The 20,949-nt window shown below is 37.6% G+C and overlaps 1 protein-coding gene across 4 annotated transcripts in view; it reads left to right on the top strand.

Moving 5' to 3' along the window:
- Positions 1 to 20,198, top strand: part of HS3ST5 (heparan sulfate-glucosamine 3-sulfotransferase 5) — a 187,140-nt gene extending 166,942 nt beyond the window's left edge. For all 4 annotated transcript variants that reach the window (XM_027634126.1, XM_027634128.1, XM_027634127.1 and 1 more), the window contains 2 exons: positions 13,764 to 13,902; positions 18,444 to 20,198. In XM_027634126.1, the coding sequence (XP_027489927.1) occupies positions 13,796 to 13,902; positions 18,444 to 19,374 (1,038 nt within the window). In that variant the 5' untranslated portion in view covers positions 13,764 to 13,795 and the 3' untranslated portion in view covers positions 19,375 to 20,198. The remainder of the gene's footprint in view (positions 1 to 13,763; positions 13,903 to 18,443) is intronic.
- The last annotated feature ends 751 nt before the right edge of the window (positions 20,199 to 20,949 follow it).

Below are 20,949 nucleotides of genomic sequence, written 5' to 3'. Positions count from 1 at the left end.
CTAGGCAGAATGATGCTTAGTGTCAGTCTTAAGTAATACTAGCCTAAGGATCCCTGCATAGATCCACAACCCGTATATATAAATAGCACAGGGAACCCCTAGGAATCTCAAGGTGGGAAGGTGCAGGGAAATGCTCCCTCACTGGATCTTACTAGACTGGACTTGGCAGCAGAGGAACCAGCTATATGGTTTGTCCCTGGTGGCCTGAGAGTGTGGGTAGACTTGCAGGAGCCTGACACCTTCTCCATTGGATGGGGTTCCTACCAACACACATGTGGTAGGGAGAATCAGAGATTAGTGGGGAGCAGTCACCCCACAGCAAAGAGTCAATAGGACACCTGTACTTGCCTAAACATTTTACTCCTGGTGTTACAGCAAGACCATGGGACTGGTTCCTCTGATATGGGGTAGTTTGATAAACTTGCTATTACTGATACTATTTTGGCAGATTTTTTGAAGGTAGATTTAGCTGGTGGGGACAACAGGGAACTAACAACTTTCAGAGCCAAAAAAAAGTATTCCTGCCAGGGGGGAAGATAGAAGCATGCATTACAATGGAGAACAAGGTTCTCTGCATATATTAAACTTCAACTCCATGGTACATTTTTTACCTAATATATACATGTATCTTATAAAACAGAATTTAGTGACTTATTTACCTCACCTAATACAACATTAAGTCATGTCTACAACTGAAGTCTGTTAGGCAACTATTAAATAGACAACATTAGGACCATTAACTTGGAGGTAAGAGGTGCTCTATCTCATACAACACTCTTCTGAAGTCTCATTCTGTTGATCACAGCAACATGGACACTCACATCATCACACCCACTTGGATTCTTAGTTGTGATCAGTCTCATACTAAACATATTAAATTTAATCAAACACAGAAGAGTAAAAGTGCCTGCCATTCTCAAGAATGGGAATTGCTCAAGGAAGTAATACAGGACATTAGTATATTAATGCACACAACCCACAAATATATCTAGAGAAAAATAAGCTGGTTAGTTAGCAGCAAGAATGTTCATACAGTCATGAGAGAAACATCTTCAAAGACTGAAGGATTAAAGTGAACCTGCAGATAGGACAGAGTGATACTTGAAAGAAATCAGTGAATTAATCCATAGCTGGTACTAGAAAAATAATGTGAGCTAATACTGTAGTACTGATTCTAGGTCGTGATCTAAGATTTGCAGAAAACGGGGCATGTTGCAGAGGTACCAGGAGGCAAATTGTTTGTCTGAGTGGCTCTCAGCACAAGGGAAGGAGTGTGGCACTGCCATCCATCCTCCATCCTGCCTGGGACCTCAGGTGGGAATGTGTCACTGCTCTGAAGCACAGGCAGCTCCATCACAATCTTTCACAGCCAGCTGTTCAGTATGGTTACCAACTCACAGACGTGGTATCACAGCAGATATCACCAGGTCTTCTTTGCACAAAGTGAACCACAGCTGGACAGAAATGACCACAAGCCCACTCCCACTAGAATATCTTCTTCCTCCTTTTTTGCAAGAGGGCTTCAGTCAAGGAATCCGTGGAAGGGGTAGGAGAGGGATGTGCTGCATTGGTGCTTTCCAGCAGAGGGGAAACTATTTTGGACCAGTATATCTGAGTCTGCTCTTGTACCAAACAGTGAGGATTAAGTTTTCCGCTAGGCTAAGCAATGATCTGGCTCCAGTTCTTTAGCACATTCTTTTAAGTGTAAAGCTGCCTGTACATATTGTGAAATGGAAATCTTCCTGGTAGCCTACTACTTGGTAATTGCATCAGTAGTGCAGGGTGAGAGATGGCAGGAAGAGATGTAAGCATGGTTTGGAAATAAAACAGGAGGAAGTCAATCATAACGAACATTTGCTTAAGGATATATTGTACGTTTGGGTGTGGAAAAAGACTAGTTTCTCTCTTACACGCTGTAAGGCAAAGTAATTGAGGTGTTCCATTCAGATGCTATTACAACTGGGAAGCTATGAGATGGCCTCAAAAATTAACTAGCTGGAGATAGACTTAAAATATATTAAAAAAACGTCCTTCTCTGAACTTAACTAGCATAGCACATAATTCACTAAGCTCTGATGACGAATTTATGATGTGGAAAAATTGATTTCCTGTCTCTTCTTCACACCTAAAGAAAAAGAGAGAGAGAGAGAGAAAGAAATATAGAAATATTTCTTACATTAACTTTTTTTACATCTTCTGGTGAAATGGAAGAATGAAAACAGTAATTAGAGTTCAAGGTCAAAATGAAATTCTGTCCACACCTTGGTACTTCCTACATCATTTTATGAAATGAGAGAGCTGAATAGAGGAAGAATTAACTGTTTTCTTTTAAGTTTAGTAATTGCAAATGCAAAATGAATATCATTGTGCAGATACAGTGCCAGAGGACAACATGAGCTAACAAAATAATGGTAGTCCTGATAAATAATGTATGCATCATATCAAAAGCTGAATGAGATAAAGACATAGAGAACACATTTAAAAATTTGGAAATTGCTCAAAACCCTTTCTCCAGTGGCTCTCAAGAGTATAAACACAGAGCCCTAATAAACTCTGTGACTCTATAAACTTTCCCTCATTTTTTGATTTTCAGTGCTTACAGTTTATAGTTAACAAAGGAACAGAGTGGAAAAATCCTGGTGAGAGTTGAAAGGAGAACATAAACCAGCTGATTCCTCCACTTAATCTATTCATAAAGGGCATCTGTTGTCCCAAACTGCACATATATGTGCCATTAAACTTAATATATTGAAAACAGAAAAAAACCCCTTCTCAAATCCTTATGTCTACTTTGTATTTTTATGACAGCTATTACAATGTGAGATTATAACACAACAAAAACCATTTTTTGGGTAATTTGTATTAAAATTATTCTGTTGTGGCTCTTGGTTAATGTTCAGACTGGATTTGTTAGAGGTTCATTCAATGGTAGCAGAGCAAAGTCAAAGCAAACCAGTGGATGCTATCTGAAGGCAGTGGGATATTTCTGGATCCATTGCATAGCAAGAAACCTCCCTCTGCCACAGACATATTTGAAAGATGTTACTAAACTAAAGAAATCTAAAAATCACATTCAGATAAGATTTGCCTTGAAATTATTTTGATGGTCGCAGCTGTGTGAAGTCATATTCTGAAGACACATGGTGGGCAAGAGGGTTATTTTCAACTCTACGTGTCAGCATTTTCTTACATATCATCTGGCACAGTACAATTCAGTTACACAAACAAGATTTTTTTTTCTCTAAAATATCTTTGGATTTTCATTTTTTTTGTCTAGAAACAAGGGACAGTGTCCTGTGGCTTCCTGAGAGAAACCTTCTGTCTCCTACTTTGTGTACACAAGCAGAACCCAGCACACTTCTCAGCTACATGAAAAGTTTCAAGCTGCTGAAAGGCTGAGGTGGCCCCCTAGCCTCTGCTGGCCCATGTCAGAGCAAGCAGCATCTGGCTCGAGCAATCACAGCAGGAGCCGGTGGAGTACCAGAGCAAGAATTTCCATGCAGTTTCCCACCACCATCAAAGATGTAAAGAACCACACAGTGCTCTCAGGGTACCTTTGCAAATCTGTTGCCCTGGGTGGGTAAATGAGAAAGAAGGTCACTATTGTCAGCAAGCTACAGAAGTGACTATGGGTCAGCTGCCCTCTCGTGATCCCCTGTGATTGTGCACAGGCTGTCATGAGGCTGACAAAAGGGTTCCATTTTCCCAGTTGCTCCCTGACTGTCCTGTCTGCCTCTGAGAGCCCGTTGAGTGTTATTTGAATATTGCTTACTTCATTAATTTCCTTTTACCATCAATTGATGAATAAATTATTCATAAGTAAATTTATAAATAATTCTACCAGTTCTATTGATGATTGAATAATATTGACCAAATAAATTATTCACTCTTCTTTTCCCCCACCATATGACAAATAAATTATTTGTGAGTATTCTTTTTTCATTATTAGATCAACTCTTGCACCTGTTGAGACATTCGTAAGATGTCATTCCCTCTGATAACTACACAATTTGTAAGCAGGACCCTTTAGGACCTATTTTTTCATAGACAAACAGAACTAGTTTACTTTATTGTATAGTTATATGACAGTTCCTTTAGAACACAAGGAAGTGTTTTTTCTAGGTTTCACAGCCAATTAAACAAAATGCGGAGATATTCTGGGGTTAATTCTCACCCAACCAATATATTTTGAATAGAACAGCTTATTTTACGGTTTTCTATATTTGTACTAAATAGTCAGGGTTGAAGCTGATCCAGCCCATGATCCCAAAAGGTATTAGGATGTGGGTGCTGTAAATGAGCATCAGGAGCAAAGCCAAACCAGACAGATACCTTGACTAATGGCCAATGCAAACATGAACTGCATAGGCCAGAGGTTATTCCAAGTTCTTGGATCAATTACACGAGTTTTACATCTAGTTAGATCCATGGCTTCTCTCTCTTCTTTCACTGATTCACCCCTAACTATGTAGCAAACACGTGACAGCCTCTTCTAGTGACAACCTCTTCTAGTGGCAGCATTTCTAGCATATCTTACTATGCAGGTAAAATATGTCTACATCCAAAAATATGAATAGTCCATGTGGTGACTATCATTACAATTGGAAAGGAAAAAAAAAGTTAGTTAAAAAAATACATCTCTAGAAAAGTGATACTAAGTCACAAGCACCCACAGAGAAAGGATTAGATCCTCTCTATTGCATAGAGCCCAAGTTAAATTAAGTCCACCAAGCCAATCAAGTTGCAACAGCACGAAATCAGTACAAGGACCATGAATAGTACACTGCAAAGCATTATCTAAGAAGTTGCTCAGAAAGACACAGAGAGAGAAGACATCTCGTCCCAGAGGAGCAGCCTTTCTGTAATTTTTCAGGTGTGACTGCCAGTGAGAATCAGAAGCACATACCTCTCTACTGTCATTGTTCTTGCCTCAGAGACCCATCAGTAAAGCATGTGTAAAGATGTTTCAGTTAACTTTTTATGGTTTTTTTTTTATTATTTTTAATTAAAAACCATGAAGCAGGCATATATACCAGGCTGGGTACATGTATGGGAGTGAACACAGACCCAAGACAGCAGTTACTTCTACAGCTCAGGCTTCCCAATGAGAGGAAGATGAATGGGTTATGCCAGGGCAGCAGAACTGTTTAGTGTTCAGAGAACTCATTTATGGGGAACTCTCCAGCACCAGACAGCTCTGTAACACTGGGCTGCTGCAGACATAAGCTGTCTCTCCTTGCTTCCCCTTTCTTTTCCACCCAAATGGGGGCAGTGAGCTGTCACTCAGGTGAATACAGCAGTGTAATATTGGCGCTTAAAGCATACACACAGTAGAAAATCCCAGCTCTTTCATTTTCAGAAAAAAGTGTTAATAGGTCTGCTTTTTTCACAGAGGCATTGTAACAAGTTCTTCTTTAGGCTGTCATTAATGTTTTCACTTAGATTTCCACATTAAAACAAGTAGCACTTCTTAGGGAAGTGTTATGGTCAGGACTTACAAAGGAAGCACTGAGACTTTGCATTCTGAAAAATAACTAAGTGGTCTTTGGGGTCTAGGTTTTAAACTCCATATCTCCCTGTTCTCCTAGCAGACATCACCATGGAATATCCAGACACAGAAATATACAGATAAATATGGCAGATAAAATGGAAAAGCAATAAAAGTGTGCCTACTCAGATTTGGTGTAGTCAGAGAGATGGATTGAAAGAATGTTCTTGGCAGTGCTGTTAAGAATGAATGTCAATGAAGCATAGTTATATAGGTCAAGAACAAAGACCACTGCAGTGGTTGGGATAAAGTGGTGAAGGGAACACATGGGAAAATTTTAGACATATAGGTACGTAACAGACTGAATCTTTGGGACATTTATGCGTAAAGAAGTTATGGAATTTAACCTGCATATGAAGTTATGGAGAGTAGTCTGAGCTGATTATGTTTCAGATTAAGGGTGTGAGGAAAAGACAGACTGCTACAGGTCGAGAACAAATGTAGATGTTCTGTATTAGACAGTATGATGTCTATTCATCAACAGTGGGGTAGTCCAGAATATGAGTTTGGATGAGCAAGTGTAGTATATAAAGATATGTAGGTTGGTAAGAGAGAATTGTTTACTCCACAGAACAGGGGAAGCTGAGGCTGCTTGACAAGTACGTCACAGAGGTTGAAGGAGAACAAGACCGCAAGAAAACATCCTCATATTTAGTTATCTTGTCATATTTTGCAATATCATCTCACTGCACCTCTTCATTTGCATCAATAGTAGCAGAAAGGACTTTTATCACTGCTGCTCTATTGCAGTTGAGCAACTAGAACAAGACACAACTGTGCAGGTGGTAGGTGATGCTACAGTATGCATAGCATGGGGTTGGCAGCAGTCTGGCTAGGCCAAAGTATCTGACCTGGGAAGCAATGATTAAGATTAGGCTGCAAAAAATGTCCAGATTCAGTCAAATTAATTTTTTTATAACATGTTCATATATACACAGAGGGATGGGGAGGGTGTTATCTCATACATTGGTATTTTTTCTCACTGGAGAGTCAAAACCATGAGCAAAAATCTATTCAGATGGTTTTTACTGTAAATGCAGTGTACCAGCAAAATATATTTGCAACTCTGTTAAGTTTTTGCTTTTAGTTTTCCCATCAATGTTTTTGACTTCTAGTAATGTTTTGCATTTAAGTCAGTTTTGCTGCTTTTCTAAAGAGAAGTCACAGAAAACAGAGCTACAAGGAGCTGCAGAAAGCCATCTAGATTTTGTCTGATAGCTAAGACAAATTTAACTTAAATTGTTTGCCGGTTTTAATTAATTAAGGAACCTTCAAACAGCCTTTTGTATGTCTTATTTCAGGTAAGGTATGATATTATTTGGGAAATGGTAACTTTTTCCAAGAAAAAAAAAAAGGAGCAATAATCTGTGGATATGATTCTAAGTAGTGGAAAGAACATTTCAAAATTACTAGTATGTAAAAAAAAGTAAATTTATTTCACACCGAATCATACTGAGCAATACCTCTCTGCCTTCCTATCCTACTCAATGAAGTGAAACTGTTCATGACAAAAATTGGACTCTAAATGAAGGAGAAAAGAAAAACTCTGGATATTTACCTGCTTACCTTTCCCTCAGAGGACTCATAATCTTCTTGTTTAAGTCTTTCCCAGAGCTGAAAACCAAGCTACTTATTTCTAATGTGACAGGGCTATTGGCCTCCCTTTAAGATTTCTCTTTTGGCTTTTGTAATCACTGCTCCCCTTTCTTCCATTTCCTTGCATTTTGTTCCTCAACTTCCTTTTTCCTTTATGATTGCTATTTTTGGTTGTAGTTGTAGTGCCAGCTTGAGGAAAAGAGACTGATGTTGTCTTTTTAGGACTGTGAAATTAGTATCTGTTATAATCTCTCTACAATCAGAATTGGATTTCCACAGGTGTCATCAGCTCCACCATTCCTGAAAAATATAGCAGACAAGGAAAGTGATCATAGTGATCGTTTCAGAAGAAAAGTTTGGAAGTAGGTGGGGAAATACCATTAATCCACAGAAAAGGGCCAACCCGATCAGATTAATCTCATGCTCTATGAAGAGCAGTGCAGGGTAATAAACTCAGGATGCTGGCAAGGAGACAGGCATCTGTATTTTGGACTAATGAAGTCCTATTAAGATCTATGTGCTTGGAAATGTTCCTGGTGCACTGTAGCTACGCATGGATCGTGGCAACCTAGTCATCATTCAGCAGAACACGGCTGCTTGCCTTGCCAGCTCAGACACAATAAGGCAGTTTTCCTAAGCAGATGTGTGTGAGACCTCAAGGGCATCAAAGCGCCTGAGATTCCTAACTACCCTGACAATCTGGCAGCAGATCTGTTTGGCACAGGGCACTGCAAAGTCAATAGCAAGCTTTTGAGTTGTTTCTCTCTTCCCAACACCATATTGCTCAATGTCTTTCAGTAAGACTCAAAAAAAAAAATGAAGGGGTCAGACTGAAAACAGAATGTGATGAAGAGCTGGTTATGGCCTTCTCTACTGTTGTCACTTGACACAGCAGCTTCCTAGAGATAGTACAACTGTGGATAGATTGAGTCTTGACTGTATCTGAAGATAAATGTCTTGTGGGCAGTGGACTAAATAAATAGTCATTACCACTCTCTATAGGCTCGAGAGAACCCAGATATCTGTGTAAGTGGGGGATTATGAGTCACAAATGCTCTTTCAACACTGATATTGTGCTAACTTCTGAGAAATTAACATGTGTTTTCTTATCTAGTATCCACATACAGATGCTCATTTTGTGGATGGTCACCCAGAGAGAGACCTTTCAGCCTTTCTGGAGATAGGGTTTTACACTTATTTACACAAAAATCTGGCTTCAAGGACTGCTTAAAGGCAGTCCAAAATCTCAAAACTCTACAATAGCAGACAAAAAAGGTGGGTTTAAGTTATTGTCACAGCTGTGGCATAAAATTATAGGAAATCTTTATGTTGGAGTTTATCTGCATTATTTATTGTTTTTCATCAACTTTGCTAACATTTTCTTCTCCATCGTTTCAGTCAATATGAGTCATGAGGAGAAAAGGACATGCCTAGCACACAGGGACACTTCCATGAATCTGTGAACTTGTTCCATGTTATGAACGTATTTCCTTCTTTTCTTCCTTTACAACATGAATTGATCGAGTACATTAATCTTATTTCATCCCATCTCAGTTTTATGCTATAGAGAAAAAAATTGAAAAATGAGAAGGATTAAGAATTCTCATAAGAATTAAATTTCTTTTTTATATTGAAATTATGAACTATTAAGGAAAATCTTAAAAAAACAAATTCCATTTATGCAGAGTCAGCACTTTACCATTCCCTAAAAAATATGGTATTGTCAAAGCTTTCAGTTCTTATTATCCATTTAATTTTACTGTGTCAGAAAAGGGAAGAATTTTTTCTGTTGTTAGACTATTCAATGCTATTAGAAATGAAAAATCCTATCTCTAATGAAAAATCATGTTCTGCTTTATCATGATTATTGTAGTTCTTTAATACGGTTCACAGGCTGCACTAGTACTGTTGCTATTAAGCAAACCATCAAAGTAAAGGCTACTGGGGAAAAAGTATGTCAGCATTGTAGCTTTTCCTTGCCACTCTAGCCCAGACCTTCATCGGTGGTAGGACAGAACAAAGGAAAAGGGGATGACCTGCAGGAGGAGCAGGAGCAGTAGGATGACTGGCTATTCCAGGCAAACCATAAAAAAGATTGTGAACTAATGAGAATGCACACAGTTTGAGGGATAAATTCCCTTCTTTCCCAAACATCATGTGATTTCCTATCCCAGAAAAAATCTAAGTGTTTGATTTGTATGAAATTTAGTCACAGTGACAAATGCAAGAAGCTGTAGTTAACATTCAAGGAACATAATGCAAACATGCCAAGGGATAGGTTCCCTGACTTTTTTTTTGTCACTGTGTTTAAATCCCACATAAACTCAAAGATCTTTCTGCAGAGTATGAAGACAAATATTTGTTGGTCAACAGATGACCCCTGCTGGTGTGTAAAATAAAAAAAAAAAAATAAAAGCATGCCAAAAAATAAATTTTACTAATAAAAAAACCCCTCTTATTTATTAGTTTTCCAGCCTTCTTTGTGCATATTTGCCTGTGGTTTGTACTTAATTTTGATTAATCACATCACTCAGGACTGTATTTCTTCATCCTGTTTGCCAAAGTATTGTATGTTGCCTTATACTTCTCTCCATAATCAACCACATGCTATTTATTTATCCATAGCATCTTCTCATCTGTACTCCACATGTCCAAAAATGTCCCTCTGATCATTTTCAAACATGTTCCTGGTAATCATCTTGTTTCACTGCCTTTTTTTTTTTTTTTGGAATAACTGATTACAGCAGCAGCTTCTCCTTTCTGTGCTTCTGCACAACTTGTAGTGTTATCAAATTCAGATTTTTATCAGTAATACCATTGTTACTAATATACATTTCTTTATGTAACTTTACCATGTCAATCTAACAATTCAGATCAGATGTACATCTGAAATCACAAAGCACATTACATTTCTTTAATCTGCATGATGTTGCACACACTGTCTTTTCTACAAATTATGAATTCCACGTTATGAGTTCTTTGTGTTGTTCTGTGTGCATTGCAACTTTCTTAGATAGCCAGGAATGGACTTTCTCGTATACATATTTAAATAGATTGTTCAAGACAGATATTTCTGATGTAAGCCCACTGGAGCTGTGTAACAGTGTGCTGTCATCTCTTTTGGTGGGAGGTTCCACATTCTGCTATTGGGAAAGTTTTGCTGGGGCTTTTCCAACTCTCCTCCTACTGATCAGCAGCTTTTGTGCCACTTCAGCTGTAGTCCCTAAAAGAGAGCAAAATTTTTTTAAAAACACCCTTATTTACCTCAAATAACTGCTAAAATCTTGTCATTTTGGATTACATTTTATCTTGCCTTCTGGCTTCCTAAGTTAAAAGTACGTGTTCCTTGCAGAAAACTTTGTACAGTTTATAATATATCCCAGAATTTTAATTTCTTTCTTTTAATTTCTTCTTTCCATTTCATTTAGGTGTTACCATGTCAGTCTGCAGCAACATTTTTGCCCTAGGGACCTTCACCTCAATCACATTCTAGTTGTATTAACTCCGTGTCTTACATAGAAATGTTTCCTTGGTTCTCTCCTCTGGCATGCAGAGCTATCTCAGTACATCCATTGTAAGATGTAGTCTTTTCCAAAGTTGAGATATTATTTCTCTACATTTTTTTTTCATGAAAATACCTAGCATCTGGGGAAAGCTTTATCAAGACCACTCCTCTGGAATAAAGCCCCCTCTGTGGACTTTAAATTAGCTGCTAAAAGTGATAACAAAAATGAAACAAACATATAAATAATGTCCTGTTTATATTTCTAGCACATGCTTAATACTTGTCATACTGTGGAAAAATTTTCTGTACTCAGGTACATGCAAACATACACCAACTGGAATTGGTTTGGGTTTGGGCTTTTTTTGGTTGCTTGGTTGACTTTCTTTGCATTTGTTTCACATGATTTTTTCGCATTGTCTCTTATTTCAAACATTATTATTGAGGTCATGAGACCTTGTGGAATCTATTCCAGGAAACAGTTTATCATTAATTTGATTTCATTCTGACCTGATGACCTCCACTGCCTTAGTGAGGTCTGCAGGTAAGACTTAATTGGGAAATCCAAGAGCCTGGATAAGGGAGAACACATGGAAAGCACTTTAGTTTCATGTATAGAGTCCTGTATATGTATATGTTTTCTGAGAGATGAAGTTCAGAACCAATCGTAACACTGAAGTGGAACTTTCATCTAGAGAGACCAGCATGGGAAGATTTAAAACTGGGAACCTATGAAAATGTATCATCATCATCATCATCATCATCATGTCCTTCTCTTTCATCTTTTTTAATTAAATAATTAAAAGTATAATTAACAATAGCATATTGACATAGAGAGAGAATCTGTGCATTTTTCTTAATAGTTAAGCTTTACCTTGTTCAATGTACAGAATTCCTCATTCATGTATCATTTTTATGAAGAAAAATTATTTTACAAAAAGCCAAAAGTTTATCATGTAGTTAAAACACTAGAAACAAATTATTTCACACTGAATCCCACTGATACTACAGGTTTTCTTTGTGACCTTGAGCTAATCACCTAATCTCTCTGTACCTCTGTTCCTCATCTATTTTTTAAAGGATGATAATACTTCTTCTGTGTCTGTATTTACATTGCAAACTCCTTTTACTCTGTGCTTTATATTACTCTTGTTGCAATAAAGATCTTATCTAAGAATTCTTATTGTAGAGTTGCTTTTTTCTATGTAAAAAGCAATAAATTCTGTATGATAAATTATCCTGTATGATAGGTTACCCTGAGCTATGACCTGGCTGTATAAGGAATTACTAATATTATGGCACCAGAAGTTTTTTAGCAAAAGTCAACTTAAAGCTTCAGTGTTGTGTGGCTATTTTATCAAGAGATGGTAGGTTGGTCTTAGAAAGGTCTTTCTCTATAGCAGTTTAATATATGTGCCTGGAAATGCCTATTCCACCACCTTTGAAGAAAACCAGTATGGGAGTGACCTGCATCTGCACCTTTAAACTCAGCCAGCACTAAGGAAGGCTGCATAAATGCTGTCTCTTGCGAATGGTCTCCAGCTTGTAGTATCTCCCAAACTGTATCCTGGTTTCCTGTGAGAGCTTTCTGGGCCAAAAATTTAACAGCATGGGCAAGACGAAGAAACATTTGCAGGCTCTGTTTAACAGTGGCCAGTCAATCCTTGAAGTCTTGTTAACCATTCTGCTTCTTTATATAGTTATATACTTTTAATAATCTACCCCAGTTTTACTTTATGTAAATCCTAAAGCTGGGAAAAAAGGAACTTTGCTGTAATAAAACATAAGGAACTCGACACCAAAAATTGTTCGAAATAAGTCCAACCAAAATTCAGGAAAAAAGTTTCTGTTCAAACTGCTCCATAATACAGTAAGCATTCCCTGATGGATCAGTAGTTCAGGTGATTACTGTTCATGTTTATGATTTTTATATCAAAAGGATCAATTTGGTAATTAAAGCATTCATTTGATAGGTAGATAATATGGCTTTACATATCCTGAGCCAGTGAAAGGATCTGAAAGGATCTGTGAAGAACCATGTCATGTTTGGCTGTGTTCTGAAAGGGGAAGCTGATCTTTCTCCTTAGTTCCTGTAAGAATGTATTAGGCATCCAGCTCTGAGTCTCCCAAACACATCTGCAGTCCTGAACAAAAACTTCATGTCTGAGGAAGAGTCAGTATAAAGACAAACAGTTTTACTCAGCACTTCCTTCTACCTTATCTAGGGACCTCCTGGTTAAATTTGAGTGTTCTTGGCACAACGTCAAATCTTTTTACTTCTGCCTGCCTCATATCTAAAGTATTTGAAGCAATGCTCATTTATGGGCTTTAGATGATCTCTGGAGCACATCAGAAAAAGAAATGTAAGTATATGCTTTGGTGCTACTAAAAACTGGGGATATAGGCATGATTGTTTCAAGGATGCCAGTTTGTGTCCCATCAGGTCTTGAGGTCACAGCAAAGGCTGGTGTCAGGATGAGGAGCTTAAGAGAGCTGCGTAAGCTGACGCTCACCGTAGAGACAGCTAATAGGATAACATGATGTCAAAAAATCATTGTTGTACCCACCCCAGCTACATGATTCTCAGGTTTGTTATCCTGGACTTGCTGGCATGGATCAGGATATCCTGGAATTTTAGATTTCTCTGCAGCATACACTCTAATAATCATAGAGACACATAAAACACGCCCATGTATACTGTGTACACAGTTACACCTGCAAGCCTAACTTCTGGTTACTTCTGCCTTACTTGAAATCAGAGCATTCAAATCTCTGTTGAAATCTAGCTTGGGTTGATTCTGAAAGGTTTAAAATCTAAACATATTTACCGAACAGGAGATTCTATTACAATATGAGCTTCTACAGCCAAACCACACAGTGTGACTGTCAGACAGCCTTAGCAACAGTGGGTGTAACTGAATTGTCACTTCCAGAATTATCACCCTATCCCAGACACATTGCCATGTGGGACAGAAAACCAGTAACAAAAGAAAGAAGTTTAACTACTTCTTTTGCAGTTTTGAAAAGATTTTGCGAGTGTGGCTTAATCAGCTGCAACACCTGATTAAACATTACCCTACATATTGCTTTCTGATAAATGTGTTCTTGTCTCTGCAGACTGAAGAAGTCCTGAAGATTGATGGAGGGCCATGCTATTCAAACAGCAGGTGTTGCTGAGGCAGAAGCTCTTTGTGCTAGGCAGCCTTGCTATTGGAAGTCTCCTATATCTAGTTGCCAGAGTTGGGAGTTTGGATAGGTAAGTCATTAAGTAGCTGCTCTCCTATTTAGAATGGGCTAAGATTGTCTGAGTTTTTGCTTCAAGGGTCTTATTTCTTTTATTCTTTGTTTCTCTTTTGTTTTTTGGGATTTTTTTATGTTCCTCATGTATAGGAAGATTGTCTATTTTAGTAGTGGTTTTCATTATTTGTTCCTACCTTTTGGAAGAGAGAGTAGTAAAATAGCCACAAATCATCCCTGACAAAGTATTTCTGTCTGTCCATTTGTATTCTAAGCATATTGACACTTGTTTTCAGAGAAGAAATGAGCCAGCATCCAGTAAAAATGTCATTACAGTAGCTCATTTTTTTCTGTGTGCATCTGTGTTGACCTCTAGTTTCAGCAAAACAGTTATGATGTATTTATATATCTCCCTTTCTAAATTTGTGAGCAAGCAATTAATGTGCTACAGTGGTAGTTAAAATTAAGTACGAGCCTGCAGAGCAGCTTGTCAAGTTTTGAATACTATTTCACTTGAAAGATTGCTTAAGGGTTTGAGAATTTTAACTATGTTAATTAGCTGGTATTTTCTGTAGCTGAATGTGCTAAATAAGTGGGGTTTCTCTGCAAATGATTTCCTAGAGAGTAGTAGAAAATACAGCAGAGAAAATCAAGGAGTATTTGGCACTTCTGACCAGGCTGAGTTTTGACTGGTTATTAACAGTACAACACTAGTGCTACCTGCACTGACACTGCTGTTTCTGTCACCTCCAAAATGGCCTGGGATTGCTCTGGTAGGCGTCACACAAAGGCACAAAAGATGTAAAAAAAAAAAAAAAAAAAAAAAACTGTTTCAAAAGAATGAATGAAACACAAGGCTGCAAGATTTCCAGAAGCTGGTAGATGCTTTGCAAGTGCTAATGCTATATTAGTGTCCTTCTTTTAAAAGACAGAATAATGATAGTTGAGTCCAAAATAGTGACACAATGTTGTGTGAGTATACAGTGCATGAAAAGTTAGTTGAAAACGTAGCTACTGTGTCCATTGCTAGGTTATGTTGGGCTCCATCTGAGGTCACTGGGTGCTTTCTTCAATTGCTTAAATCCACTCCAGAAGAAGAAGGAGACCATGTACTCAGCTAGAACCAACTGCACTGCAAATTACACTCCAGAAATTATATTTTCTTTCCCCTGCTGGCCAAAACATCTCTGATACTTCAGAGGTAGAAACTTCACTGAGACTAATGTGATTCTGTAAAGGAGGCAGAAATCCTTACTGGTCCCTGCAAATGTATATTTTATGACCAGAAGCATGAAATCTAATTAACCTTCTGCTATTATCTATGCTTGCACATCTATAGAATTTACTGATAGCTATAAAATTATCTCGCCACAGTATTTGACTTGCTGACCTTCTGTGGCAGTGAATTCTGCCGGTTTCATATATAATGTTGCCAATGGCAGCAAAATTCAGTTTCATTCTCTTACATTACCCAGTGTGAAGAATACCACATTGCTAAAAAGCAGTCCTGTGTATGGACTTGTTATGAAATAGAGAGAGAAAGTACTGGAAAAGACAAGACACAGATGAATTATCCAGAAATGTTCTTCTGCCTCATCACTGTTGAATCTGTCAGTAAAAGGATGCTGAGTGGCTTCAATAGACTTTGGAATAACTAATTGTTCAGGAAGAAATCCAGATTCATTTATGCTTAATTTATGCTGATCTAATTTGAACAAGAGAGCTGGGGATGGCTCATTTTTAATAGCCTCAGATTAGGCTCTTCAATGGTAGTGTCTTGAGTTTTCTTAGGCCCGAAGGGAAATTACTACTAGCTTATCTGATTCATTGAATCATAAAGTCTGATAAGCTGAGCACTTCCCTCCAGAGAAGGCATCCGTAAGTCAGCTCCTGAGTGCATGGAGATGTTTCACATGTTAAAGCCCAAATAGATTCTGTGCCTGGCAATTATGAGAATAACTCGATCAGTCTTTGAGTTACCTGTCTCCATCATTGACAGTACCTGGAGCATCCAGATCTAATTTCAAACTGCTCCTGCTGGAACTAGGCTTATAATCTTTTGCCACTGTGACATCTCCACTGGAAGAAAATTAGCAAGTATTCCGGGTCAGGAGAGACAGCTCATTAAGATTGCCCAGACTTATTTTAGCTGTTTTGAAATTTTTCAGAAATACAGTTCCCTGAGATGAATTGTTCTGTGGTGGGTTTTCTCAAGAAGAACGTTTGTGGAGTTTTTCTGTAGCAGCTTGACAAATCGTCTGTTTTGGGGGAGCAACTCAGTGACATAATAAATGTCATATACTCTTTCTTAGCAAGGGACTGTTATTTAATGGAAAAATTACTCAGAATTAAGAATATTAGCATGTTGCAATATAACAGTAAATAGTGATGGGATTAAACTATCAAGATCTGCCTTATACTACCACTGCCACAATCTTTTAAAAGTTATGTTTTTATTGTTTAGAGAGAAGAAGAGAAGGAGGAAAGAGTAAAAAAACCTGAAATGTAAAGTGTTGAGGAAGGACTTTTAACAACATCCAATCTTTTCCCTTAGGCTAGAGGATATCTTGAGTATTTATTTACTTTTAAAGGAAACCACCCTGTTTGACAAGCTGTTGTGTTACACTGAAGGCAGTGCTAGCTGTATTTTTGAGCAAGAGATAAAATTAGTGGAGATGGGTCTGGAACTGCTGTTGTGGAATCCTCTTTGCTTGAAAACAAATAACAAATACACAGAAGGAGAGGGAAAAGAAAAACAGAGATAGCAATTGCAGCTTCTGTTTCTTATGCTCTTAACTGCCGCCTGCTGATGCAGAAATACTCTCACCAGCCACACCACAGTCTGATTAAATTGTACCATTGTTAAGTCAAGACATTTCTTCCTTTTTTTTTTTCATATGGGCAGTTTGCATCAGCATTTCAATGATTCAGTCTTTGCCACCAAGTCGGGCTTATTCAGTAGATCACAGAGAGCAAAGGGAAAGAAGAAATTAGAAACTTGAAAAAAGAAATAAGAGGAACTCACTTGTCATCACACTTTCTAACTAGTTTGCAGGACTTATCTAGAGCTCATGTAAACCCAGCAATGTCATCTGGGTTGTTTTTTCAACTCTGTCCAGACAGGTTGTATCTCTTGGCATCTGGATCATCAGAGAAACAGCTAGCAGGTCAGCCAGGGAGATCAAACTTACTTTGTCCCAACCATCCATTGTCCTAGCATCAGTGTCAAATTAGAAACCCCAACAAGCAGTGATGGATGGAAAAGCCATAAAGAAATAAATAATTATGTCCTGAAAGCAGGGTTTGAATAATATAGAAAATGAGTGAGGGACCACATGCTGAGAAACCAGAATAAATACTGAATACCTAAACAGCTATTAATGAGCATTGCCCATCTGGTATACCGGCTGAGGCAGGGGCCCTGTGAAAAATAATAGCATGCACCCGTGTAATTTAAGAACTGTATCATAATATATATGCACAGCAAGCTCACACAAAAAATTGCCTAGGCAACCTTTGTTCATACATATCCTTAATTTTGGAGAGCATGGCTCCACAAAATTAGTAATAATATTTTTCTATGTGACCTATGTGACATACCAATTTAATCTTCAATGAAACAGTGGCCTGTATGATGTCCAAAGCACTGATTTGAGAGTGGAGGTGAGGGTTTATTCAAGGTTCTGTAGTAGCAAAATTTTGGTATTTTTCTTAATGAATCATTTCTTGGATTCAGTGGCATCAGATACAAGAAGGAAGCATTACGGAAGTAGAAAAGAGGGAAAATAGGTGAATATAAAAGAATAGCACAGAAATACAGGTGCAAAAGAAGAACGAATAAGGCACAAAATAAGGTTCAGTAGAAGGATACATAAGTGAGGATAAGAAAATCACTGAGGTAATAATGCAATAAATGCATTTTTAACAACTTTTCTTGCCATTCTTTTTATACCTTGTTAATTATGCTTGATTTGGAACCTAGGACTTTCTGGTTCTAATTGGTAGGGAAAACACTGGGCATATTCTAAAGAGAAAGAGAAACATTGAAAAATGATGCCTAGAAAGCATCACTTTTATTTGTCTTCACTAAAAAGGCCAGCTCCAGATCAACACAGTGGAGAGCACAGGAAAGAATTCAGGCTAGAATAAGAAAAGTGTGGGAAAGAGATGAATTAAATTATTTGGATTTTCAGATCAAAATGACTAAATATAATTCATCTTAGAATGTTTTAAAAAATGCCAAATCAATCAGAAAATAATGAAGAATGTGGGAAGTTAGACGACATTCAAGAAGACCCAAGAACAGCAATTATAGTGCCTACGCTGGCAGAGAGCAGAAGGGTGGAATTAGGAGTTACCCAGCTAAATCAGAGCACAGTACTGGATTAAATAGTAAAAAAAATTACAAACCATTTAATCACTGACAGAGTAAAATAAAAGTTGAAAGATGGGCACATCACATTACATTGGAAAAAGTTTCCAAGAGCATGATTACCTTATACAGAAAACTTGCCTTAAGAGATATCCTCTTTTTACAAATACCTCTTGTTTCACTTGCAGACTGCAGCCCCTCTGCCCCATCGATGGTCGTTTTGGACCCCGCGGCCAGGACGAAATCCCACTGCGAGCTCTGCAGTTCAAGCGAGGTCTGCTCCATGAATTTCGAAAGGGCAATGCCACTAAGGAACAAATACGACTGCACAATCTTGTTCAGCAGCTTCCTAAGGCCATTATCATTGGGGTGCGGAAAGGAGGCACCAGAGCACTACTGGAGATGCTGAACCTTCACCCTTCAGTGGTCAAAGCTTCTCAAGAGATTCACTTCTTTGACAATGATGAAAACTATGCCAAGGGAATTGAGTGGTACCGAAAAAAAATGCCTTTTTCTTACCCTCATCAAATAACAATTGAGAAAAGCCCCGCATATTTTATCACTGAGGAAGTACCTGAAAGGATTTACAAAATGAACTCATCTATCAAATTATTGATCATTGTCAGGGAACCTACCACAAGAGCAATTTCTGATTACACTCAGGTGCTGGAAGGCAAGGAAAGAAAGAACAAAACTTACTACAAATTTGAGAAGCTGGCTATTGATCCTAATACCTGCGAAGTGAACACTAAGTATAAGGCAGTGAGAACCAGTATCTACACAAAACATCTGGAGAGGTGGTTAAAATACTTCCCAATTGAACAGTTTCATATCGTGGATGGAGACCGGCTCATCACAGAACCACTGCCAGAACTCCAGCTGGTTGAGAAGTTCCTAAATCTTCCTCCAAGGATAAGTCAGTACAATTTATACTTCAATGCCACCAGAGGGTTTTACTGCTTGCGATTTAACATTGTCTTTAACAAGTGCCTGGCGGGTAGCAAGGGACGCATCCATCCAGAGGTGGATACCTCTGTCATTACCAAATTGCGAAAGTTCTTTCATCCTTTTAATCAAAAATTTTACCAGATCACTGGAAGGACATTTAACTGGCCCTAAACTAAATTTCATACAACACTTTCTGTTGCACCTGAGACATGCAATAGATGTCTCTGATAAAATATGCACTTTTCATAGACATGGCTAGCAAAGTAACTTTTTTTCATGCATACGTGTACATAATGCAGTGTGTGACCAAATATACAGTGGGATCGATTTTTTTCTACAGAATAGAAACTAACATAAATTTACTGTCAATATAGTTGCATCTTTTACGATATAATAATAAAGGAAAAGGAGGTATTTAGGGAAACAAAGTCAGACACTGTTAAAAGGGTCAGTGTTCCTCTCACTTAGTGAAGTGTTTATGTGACATACCTATTGATCCAAGCAAAACATTAGTTTATGCCGTTAAAATTCTTGTCAAAAGTCTGTAAAGCTGTGAGTAAGCATAATCTTGAGGCTATATTTGGTATGTGTATTGCTAAAGGAATACTGACCCTTTAAACACAGTGCTAATTTTTACAATGAGAGTGAATAGTACTATTTTCTTATTATTTTAAATTAATATCTTATCTCATACAAACTACATTGTTTTAGGGTTCCTGTGGTGAGTTTGCACTATTGTTTTATTGTATGGACCATCATGTCACTTGTAGCATGTCAATCATGTGTCAAAAAAAGTTCAAACGATTTTTTTCTCTATACTTGTGTGTCGGCAAAGCTAAATGTTGTGTACATAGTGTACAATGTTTGTAAATACTGGTTTCACACTAAGTAATTCTATTTTGTAAACTGAATATGGCTATTTAATTTATTGTGAAAATTAAATTTATTGTGGTATTTAAAGATGGAATGGATTAAAATTACCTCTATGTGCAAGAGCTTTTCATGTTTGCTTGATGTACATCAGTGTGATCCCTTAGATCATATTTATGCGTGTGAGAGAGTTACATATCTAAACTTGGTTTCTAGACATTTGAGAATACTGATACATGTGGTGAAGCGGAGTTTATTAAAAAACTCATCAATCTAGGAATCTGGTGTAATGCAAACCTCAAAGAACATTATTGCTGTTCTATTGCAGCACTTTGCTAAAATTAATTCAGTTGCAGTAGCCCACGAGGTTAAAGAATGACAGTAAAAGCCTGCTGTAACCAGGTATATCAAAAAAGCAAAGCCCTCATTAAAACCAAAATAACAGACAGATAAAATTAGAAGCAGGGTTATAGAGAATTCATCACAAAGAGAGGGTAATACTTCAGAAGTCAAAGAAAACTTTGGTTGTGATACCTTTGCTTTCATCTGTTTATGCATACACCTGCTCCAGAAAACACCTACAGTATTGTTAGTACTGATATAAACATATAGCACATATTTCCATTCAATAAGTGACAAGAAATTAGTTCAGGAAAGTAGTATTTTCATGCTTTATACATTGTATGGCTCTTAAAGATTCATAAGCAAAAGAATAAAAGCAAATGAAAAAATCTTTTAAAATAAGAAAGAGAGAAAGAGAGAAGAAAGGGAGAAAAGAAGAAAAAGAAAGGAAGGAAGGAAGAAAGAAAGAAGAAAGAAAGAAAGAAAGAAAGAAAGAAAGAAAGAAAGAAAGAAAGAAAGAAAGAAAGAAAGAAA

This window comes from Corapipo altera, unplaced genomic scaffold (assembly GCF_003945725.1).
Source record: "Corapipo altera isolate COAL_440 unplaced genomic scaffold, ASM394572v1 2b, whole genome shotgun sequence".
NCBI classification, from domain to species: Eukaryota; Metazoa; Chordata; class Aves; order Passeriformes; family Pipridae; genus Corapipo; species Corapipo altera.
This window is presented reverse-complemented; position numbering and strand designations above follow the sequence as displayed.